General features: G+C 43.7%; 1 protein-coding gene across 1 annotated transcript; it reads right to left on the reverse strand.

The window, feature by feature from the left end:
- Positions 1–1,806: 1,806 nt before the first annotated feature.
- On the reverse strand, positions 1,807–2,769 carry LOC137159828 (olfactory receptor 52K1-like). Its single transcript, XM_067558287.1, has one exon. It carries the CDS (start codon positions 2,767–2,769, stop codon positions 1,807–1,809), a length of 963 nt encoding a protein of 320 aa, XP_067414388.1.
- Between the last annotated feature and the right edge of the window lie 7,164 nt (positions 2,770–9,933).

The raw sequence follows: 9,933 nt of genomic DNA on the forward strand, positions 1-9,933 counted from the left end.
TGTGTGTGTATTTGTATTTTGGACTTCTTGATAACCAGTGTGGAAAGTCAGAAGCCCTGTTTGTGGCTGGTTGGGAAGCCTGGCTTCAGTGTCACCCACCAGTGCTGAGAGAATCTGCTCACCTTTTGCAGCCTGCCCTGATCTTGGCATTTTCAGGTGGCTACCCTGGGCACGGACAGGTCACAATAGTGTTAAAATATTTTGGTTTAATAATATTCAGTAAAGTAAATATATGTATAATTTGGTACAGTCATATTGCATGGAAACCTAATACTTAAACAAATTACACAAAGGGGTCAGGTAGTGGCTACTACCATGTTTTTGTCCCCAGGAGCCTTTACTGCTTTTCTGAAGGAAAATGGGCCCTTTTCCTGAAGGAATTGTCTGCAAACAATTAATTGTAAATAACTGCTGCGGGCAGCGGGCAGAGGAACAATCTGATTTAAATCATTAATTACTAAACAACTGGTGAAATTTAGAAAAGAAAATAAGGGGTCTCCATTAAAATGTTGACAGTTTCTAAATGTACAAAATAAAAAATTGAAGTATAAGTGTGTAAAAAAAATTATAGTGTAAAATATATTAAGCAAACACTAACAGCTAGTGTTGCTTAGCTTTGTTATTAAGTATTTTTTTTAAATACCTCAATAACAAAAAAACAATTTTGGTTGGAGCTTCTCCAAGTGCTACGCTAATCCTGACATGGTTCAAGAAGGCTTCCTCGAGCCACCGTATCCACGGTACCTGGGCAGTGGGTCCCCATTTAACTATTAACATTGTGGGGAGCATTGTCAGCAGATCAAGGGAAGTAATTATTCCCCTCTATTTGGCATTGGCGAGGCCTCATTTGGAGTATTGTGTCCAGTTTTGAGCCCCCCCCACTACAAAAAGGATGTGAACAAGTTGGAAAAAATCCAGTGGAGAGCAACAAAACATATTAGAGGGCTGACGCACAAGACTTATGAGGAGAGGCTAAGGGAACTAGGCTTCCTTAGTCTACAAAAGAGAAGAATGAGGGGGGATTTGATATCAGCCTTTAACTACCTGAAAGGGGGTTCCAGGGAGGATGGAGCTAGGCTGTTCTCAATGGTAGTAAATGACACAACAAGGAGCAATGGTCTCAAGTTGCAGTGGGGGACGTCTAGGTTGGATAGGTTTTTTTTCCCTAGAAGGGGGGTAAAGCACTAAAATGGGTTACCTCAGGAGGTGGGGGAATCGCCATCTTTAAAGGTTTTTAGGCTGTGGCTTGATAAAGCCCTGGCTGGGATGGTTTGGCTGGGGTTGGTCCTGCTTTGAGCAGGGGGTTGAACTACATGACCTCCTGAGGTCCCTTCCAACGCTAATATTCTATGATTCTATGATCATTTGCACTAAGCTCCACCGACCACCTGCTGGGAATTGTTATTTTAACCCTTGGAAACCTCACCAAAGGCCTTATGATAACTTTGGTGAGAAGTGTCAAAACTGTTTTATGGGAAGAGGCTTGTGACCAGGTTCAGCAAATATTAACAAATCACTTTGTAAACCTCTTACAGAATGCCCATCTAGGGATATGGCCTTCTGAATTAGAAGGTACCATCTTTTATGGATAAAAAAATTGTAAAGTAACCCCCTTCTTGCTCACTCGTGGCGTCGAGGTGGAACGAACAGGCAATAAAGGGTTCCGTCTCCCCAATCCACCCCCAGGACAACCTGTTTGATTATTTCTAACAAAAGGTACATCTGCACTAACTCTCCTGATGTGTTTAGGATGGTGGTGAAAATGCTGACGGGTTTCTAATTACTATATTCCACATAATGTTCAGCCTAGAAGATTTTCCCTCGGAATAGGAGACGCACTCTGTCACGAATCTGTTTCGTTTTCACACCGTACACAATGGGGTTCATCATGGGAGGAAAGACAAAGTAGAAACTGGCCATCAGGATGTGTATGTGAGGGGCGACTTGGTGGCCAAACCTGTGAATTATTGAGGTTAGAAATATTGGGGTATAAATCATGAAGATGGCACAAAGGTGGGAAACACAAGTGCTGAAAGCCTTCAGCTGCTCTTCCTTGGATGCCACGCTTAACACAGTCCTCAGGATCCTCACATACGACAGTGTGATCAGTGTCAGATCCAGCCCCACAACGAAGATAGTTGTGAAGATCCCATAAATGCTATTGATCCAGGTGCTGGCACAGGCCAACTTCACCACTGCCATGTGCTCGCAGTAGCAATGGGAGATGACATGGGACTGGCAGAATGGCAGCCTCCTGAGGAAGATGAACAGAGGGATAGCTATGAGAACAGCCCGGGTCAAAGCTGCCAGCCCCATCTTTGCTATCACTGAATTGGTCAGGATGGTGGCGTACCTCAGGGGGTTGCAGATGGCCACGTACCTGTCAAAGGCCATGGCCACCAGCACACCAGACTGTATGTCAAAGAACGAGTGAAGGAAAAACATCTGCACCAGGCAGGCATTAAGGCTGATCTCCCTGGAATTAAACCAGAAGATGCTCAGTGTTTTTGGCATGGTGGTTGTGGATAGAACCAGGTCGATGAAGGCCAGCATAGCGAGGAAATAGTACATGGGCTGGTGGAGGGAGGGCTCTGTCTTGATAACAAACAAGAGGGTGCAGTTCCCTAGAAGGGCCACAGTGAACACTGAGCAGAAGGGGATGGAGATCCAGAGGTGCATGGCTTCCAGGCCCGGGATGCCACTCAGGAAGAACACTGACGGATCAGAGTCTGCGCTGTTGGAATCTGACAGGTTGTCCTGTTGTGGCATCTTTTGCAAATCTCACATCAGTGTTGTCCTTTCAATAAAACACAACACATGGAATAAACACACCCTGTAAATTAGATACATAGTAGGGGTCAGTCAGTCAGAAGAAGGGAGGGAGGGGCATCTACCGTTGAGTTCACCAGGAGCCTCTGCTAATGTCAGGATGAATCTGTCTGAGACCTAAACTATGTCAATCTGATCCAAAGCCCATTAAAGGCTGTGGAAATAATTATTTGATTGTAGTAGGCTTTGGATTGAGACTTTTTCTCCGAGATTTTCCTTTTCAAGACTTATTAATGGGTAAAGTAGACAATAAGGCAGGAAAAGAGATGGGATTTGAAGCATTCCCTGAAGCTCTTCACATCTGGGTTATTTTGGGTCTGTGGGGCTCAGAGTTCCAAAAGGGAATTCCCCCCACAGGAACCTGCTTGCCAACAGCCTCCTTCACCAGTAGCCCTTGGTTTAAGTACTTCAGCTTATCTCAGCAGCGTGGTATCGTTAATGCATTGCTGGAAGGTAATCAGACGTCACTGGGATGGTCACAGTATTGGACCCTGAATAGTCTACATTAGAATTGCACTCCGTCTAGAAATCTAAGGGGCAGCCAGTGCTGATTCCAGCTTGTGTCATCAGCTCAAAGCAATATATCCCTCTTAATATGTGGGAGCTGTAATCTGTACAAGCTTCCAAGTGGTCTTAAAGATGTTGGCCTATACAGAGCTCAATGCAGGACTTTACCCTTGAAGTGCGACTAGCATGATGATAGTAGTGAGATCTGTATCAGAAAGAAAAGCTGGCACATTCCTGCCTTAGCACAGCCTGGACAATGGAACTTCTGTCATGGTTCCCTTTTTTGCCATTAAATAAAAGTAACCCAAACTGTTTGATGTTGATTCTTGCATACCATCATGTTTAGCTGAGGCAGCTGATATAAATGGGAAATGAATCAAGGCCAGGATGTAATAATAAACATTATCATAGAATTATAGAAGACTAGGACTGGAAGGGACCTCAGGAGGTATCTAGTCCAACCCCTACTCAAAGCAGGACCAACCCTGACTAAATCATCCCAGCCAGGGCTTTGTCATGCTGTTCCTTAAAGACCTCTAAGGATGGAAGTTCTACTACCTCCCTAGGTAACCCATTCCAGTGCTTCACCATCCTCCTAGGGAAAAACTCTTTCCTAATATCCAACCTAGACCTCCCCTACTGCAACTTGAGACCATTGCTCATACTTCTGTCATCTACTACCACTGAGAACAGCCTAGTGCCATTCTCAGATAGTTAAAAGCTGCTTTCAAATCCCCCCTCATTCCTCTATTCTGCAGACTAAAAAAGCCTAGTTCCCTCAGTCTCTCCTCAAACGTCATGTGCTCCCGCCCCTAATCATTTCTGTTGTCCTCCGTTGCACTCTTTCCAGTTTGTCCACATCCTTTTTACAGTGGGGGGCCCAAAACTGGACACAATACTCCAAATATGGCCTCACCAGTGCCGAATAGAGGGCAATAATCTCTTCCCTCAATCTGCATGCAATGCTACTAATAATACACCCCAATATGCCGTTAGCCTTCTTGGCAATAAGGGCACACACTGACTCATAGCCAGCTTCTTATCCACTGTAAGCCCCAGATCTGTTTCTGCAGAACTGCTGCCTAGCCCATCAGTCTCAAGTCTGTAGCAGTTCATGGGATTATTCTGTTTTAAGTGCAGGGCTCCGCACTTGTCCTTGTTCAACCTCATCAGATTTAATTTGCCTCAATCCTCCAATTTGTCTAGGTCACTCTGTATCCTATCTCTACCCTCCAGGGTATCTACCCCTCCCTCTAGCTTAATGTCATCTGCAAACTTGCTGAGGGTGCAATCTACCCCATCATCCAGATCATTAATGAAAATGTTGAACAAAACCAGCCCCAGGACCGACCCCTGGGGCACACTGCTTGTGACCAACTGCCACCTAGACATCCAGTTGTTGATCACTATTCGTTGAGCCCAATGATCTAACCAGCTTTCTAGTCATCTTATAGTCCATTCATCCAACCCATACTTGCTGATGAGGCTATTGTTGGAGACCGTATCAAAAGCTTTGCTAAAGTCAAGGTATATCATGTCCACCACTTTCCCCACATCCACAGAGCTAGTCACCTCTTCATAGAAGGCAATCAGGTTGGTCAGGCATGACTTCCCCTTGGTGAATCCATTCTGAGTATTCCTGATCACCTTCCTCTCTTCCAAATGCCTTAAAATGGATTCTATGAGGACCTGCTCCATGATTTTTTTGTGGACTGAGGTAAGGCTGACCAGTCTGTAGTTCCCCGGATCCTCATTCTAAACTTTTTTGAAGATGGGCACTATATTTGCCTTTTTCCAATCATCCAGGAGCTTCCCCAATCACCTCGAGTTTTTAGAGATGATGGCCAATGGCTCTGTAATCATCTCAGCCAACTCCCTCTGCACCCTTGGATGCATTGCATCCGGCCCCATGGACTTGTGCATTCCCAGCCTTTCTAAGTAGTCCTGAATCTTATCTTTCAGCACCCAGGACTTCTCATGGCCTCCCCATTCTGTGCTGCCCAGTGCTGTCGCCTGGGAGCTGGTCTTGTTTGTGAAGACTGAGGCAAAAAAAGCATTGAGGACTTCAGCTTTCTCCATATTATCTATTCCTCAGTTGCTTCCCCCATTCTGTAAGGGGCCAACACTTTCCTTGTTCTTCTTGTTACAAACATACCTGTAGAAACCCTTCTTGTTGCCCTTCATGTCCCTTGTCATCTGCAACTCCAGTTGTGCTTTGGCCTTCCTGATTTCATTCCTGCATGTTTGAGCAGTATTTTTATATTCCTCCCTAGTCATCTGACCAAGCTTCCACTTCCTGTAAGATTCCTTTATGTGTTCAAGCTCATTAAAGACTTCTTTGTTAAGCCAAGCTGGTCACCTGCCATATTTGCTATTCTTTCTGCACATCGGGATTGCCTGTTCCTACACCCTGAATAAGGTTTCTTTAAAATACAGCCAGCTCTCTTGGATTCCTTTCTCCCTCATATTAGCCTCCCAGGGGATCCTGCCCATCAGGTCCCTGAGGGAGTCAAAGTCTGCTTTTCTGAAGTCCAGGGTCCGTATCCTGCTGTTCTCCTTTCTTCCTTTTGTCAGGATCCTCAATTTGACCATCTCATGGTCACTGCTTCCCAGGTTACCACCCACTTCTACTTCCCTTGCCCTTTCCCTGGTTGTGAGCAGCAGGTCAAGAGGAACACGGCCCCTAGTAGTTTCCTCCAGCACTTGCAGCAGGAAGTTGTCCACAACAGTCTCCAGAAACTTCCTGGATTGTCTGTGCTCTGCTGTATTGGTATCCCAGCAGATGTCAGGGTGATTGAAATCCCCCATGAGAACCAGGTCCTGTCAACTGGAAACTTTCACTAGTTGTCTGAAGAAATCATTGTCTACTTTATCCTCCTGATCTGGTGGTCTATAACAGATGCCCACCACGAAATTAACCTTGTTGCTGTTGCCTCTAAACTTAACCCAGAGACTCTCGACTGGCTTAATTCCAGTTTCATACTGGAGCTGAGAGCAATCATAGTGCTCTCTTACATACAGTGCAACTCCTCCACCCCTTCGCCCCTGCCTGTCCTTCCAGAACAGTTTATACCCATCCATGACAGAGCTCTAGTCGTGTGAGTTACCCCACCAAGTCTCGGTTATTCCAATCACATCATAGTTCCTTGACAGTGACCAGGACTTCCAGTTCCTCCTGTTTGTTTCCCTGATGTATTGCGTTCGTGTACAGGCACCTAAGATAACTAGCCGATTGCCCTCTTTTCTCTGTGCACATCAGGAGGCATCCCCTGTTGTTTCCTCCACCTCCCACTTTTTCCTGGGGTCTCACTTCTCCACTTACCTAGATGAATGGGTCTCACTTGATATTAAGGTTCCATTTGTACTGTGTGAGGGGTTAATACATAGATGTGTTTAATTCATGGTTAATCAATTTTTATGGAGTCCAGCAAATCAATAGGTTACTTACAACTACCTATAACATCTTTTACTGATGTGTGTCTGAAATATGCTTATAACATCTATTCACTCTTTTAAAATGCTCAGCAATGAAACTTTCATATCACCCCTCTATTCACGTAGCAATAAGGCTATTCATACAAATCTGATATTTTTCTACGCAAAATCATTTAAAGTTGTTAAAATGTCACCACAAGTCACAAGTAATGAACCCCATTCTGTTACAAATGAATTAGGTACATTATGCAGAATCCTATCTGGTGCAGCTTGGTAGTATGAGCAGCACATTATTTCGTGTGCATTCTCCTAGTATATTTGGCCACACCGCACATGCTTTCAGTAGAGAAATTCCTGGTATGTTAAGCTGTATGTAGCAAGATTTACCTGGTACATTCAGCGGCACAGTCTGGGATTTCAGCCTGGACATATGTAGTAAATCAGGCAACATACATGATGTCAGTGATGGGGAAAGTGAGACCAAGGGCACATCTTCACAGTGAGCAGCAGCCCATGGCAGCCAGTCTCAGGGGACGTGGCGCTCAGGGTACCAACTCATATTGGCTGTGTAGATGTTGTGGCTTGAGCTGGAGGTCCAGCCAACCAGCTTCAGAGCCTGAGCTACAACATCTACACAGCTATTCTTAGTGTGGTGCCCTGTAACTCCTTAAAAGAGACCAATGTTGATAAATGCAACGTAATTCACATTGGAAACATAATCCCAACTATACGTATAAAATCATGGGATCTAAATAAGCTGTTATCACTTAAGAAAGAGATCTTGGAGTCAGTGTGGATATTTTCTGAAAACTTCCACTCAATGTACAGCTGCAGTCATAAAAGCTAACAGAACGATGGGAATCATTAGGAAAGGGATAGATAATAAGACAGAAAATATCATAATTCTGCTGTATAAATCCATTGTTCGCCCACATCTTGATCACTGTGTGAAGATCTGGTCGCCCCATCTCAAAAGGATATATTAGAACTGGAAAAGGTACAGAGAAGGGCAACAAAAATGATTAAGGCTATAGAACAGCTTCTGTATGAAGAGAGATTAATAAGACCGAGACTGTTCCGCTTGGAAAAGAGATGACTAAGGAGGGATATGACAGAGATCTATAAAATCAAGAACAGGGTGGAGAAAGGGAACAGGGAAATATTATTTAATCTCTCACATCACACAAGATTGGGTCACAGGCAAGATGGATGGGCATATAAAGTGGGTCCCACAGGGATCAGTTGTGGGTCCTGTTCTGTTCAATATCTTCATCAATGATGTAGGTAATGACATAGAGAGAACACTGATAAAGTTTGTGGATAATACCAAACTGGGAGGGGTTGCAAGTACTTTGGAGGATAGGATTAAGGTTCAAAATGACCTAGACAAACTGAAGATATGATCTGCAGAAAATAGGATGAAATTCAAGAAGGACAAATGCAAAGTACTCCACTTGGGAAGGAACAATCGGCTGCACACGTACAAAATGAGACATGGCTGCCCAGGGAAGAGCACTCTGGAAAGGGATCTGGGGGATATAATGGATCACAAGCTAAATATGAGTCAACCAGGTAACACCGTTGCAAAAAAAAAAAAAAAAAAGGCAAAAAACATTCTGGATTGTATTAGCAGGAGTATTGTAAGGAAGACATGAGTAGTAATTCTTCTGCTCTACTGTGCACTGATTAGGCCTCAACTGAAGTACAGTGTCCAGTTCTGGGTGCAACATTTCGGGGAAGGTGTGGACAAACTCCAGAGAAGAACAAGAAAAATGATTAAAGGTCTAGAAAACATGACCTATGATGGAAGATTGAAAAAATGGGGTTTGTTTAATCTGGAGAAGGCTGAGAGGGGACATGATAAAAATTTTCAAGTACATACAAGGTTGTTACAAGGAGGAGGATTGTAAATTGTTCTCATTAACCTCTGAGGCTAAGATAAAAAGCAATAAGATTAAATTGCAGCAAGGACGGTTTAATTGGACATTAGGAAAAACTTCCTGTCAGGGTAGTTAAGCGCTGAAAGAAATTACCAAGAGAGGTTGTAGAATCTCTGTCATTGGTGATTTTTAAGAGCAGGTTAGACAAACACCTGTCACGGGTGGTCTAGAAAATAATCCTGCCACAAGTGCAGGGGACTGGACTAGATGATCTCTCAAAGTCCCTTCCAGTCCTACAATTATAGGACTCTCTTATAAGACCTAGGGGTCACCCAATGAAATTAACAGGTAGCAGGATTAAAATTAACTAAGACAGCACTTCTTCACACAACGCACAGTCAACCTGTGGAACTCATTGGCAGGGGATGTTGTGAATGCCAAAAGTCTCTGTGGGTTCAAAAAAGAATAAAACAAGTTCGTGGAGGACAGGTCCATCAGTGGCTATTAGCCAAGATGATCAGGTATGTAACTCTATGGTGTAACTACTCTGTGTAACTCTGTGTTACTCTACTCGCCTAAGCAGAGCATCACTGTCTACACTACTATGTATACCCATGCCAGATGGGCATGCAGATTCTGCCCTCTACATGCTGCCGTAAAAGTAGGCATACCTTCAGTTCCAGGAGCAAAGAGGGGAAAACATTACAAGATGCAACATCCCAGATTTATCTAAAGTTCTAGGAAAAATTTTAGCTCTTTCCTGAAATGAAAAAAATTGTGATAAAATAGTTATAGATTTATTGATTTTCAAGGCAAGAAGGAACCAACCATTATGATCATCTAATCAGGCCTTTTGAATACCACAGGCCACAGAATATTACCAAGTGCATCAAATGAATCAAGCCCAAAGCATCAAGTCTTCATGTAAAGACTTCAAGTGATGGCGATCTAGCCAAATACCTAAATATGTTATTCCAAGTGTTACTTTGCCTTGTTCTAGCAATGTGCATCTTGTTTCTAGTCTGAATTTCCCTAGTATCATTGCCAGCCATTGCCAGCCATTCGTCTGCTAGATTAAAGATCTTTCTACAGTCAGAAACCTCTTCCAATGTGTGGACTTAAAGACTGAGGTCAAGACACCTTTAGCTTTCCTTTCGATAAACTGAATGGACTGAGCTTCTTTAGCCTCTGGCTATCAGCCACCTTTTCCAGATCTGAAATAATTCTTGTAGCTCTTTTCCCAACCCCTTTCAATTTGTCAGCAAGCTTTTTGAAGTATAGA

Source organism: Emydura macquarii, unplaced genomic scaffold (genome assembly GCF_026122565.2).
Source record: "Emydura macquarii macquarii isolate MOO-44397 ecotype Brisbane River unplaced genomic scaffold, CSIRO-AGI_Emac_v2 contig_1946, whole genome shotgun sequence".
Lineage (NCBI taxonomy): Eukaryota > Metazoa > Chordata > Testudines > Chelidae > Emydura > Emydura macquarii.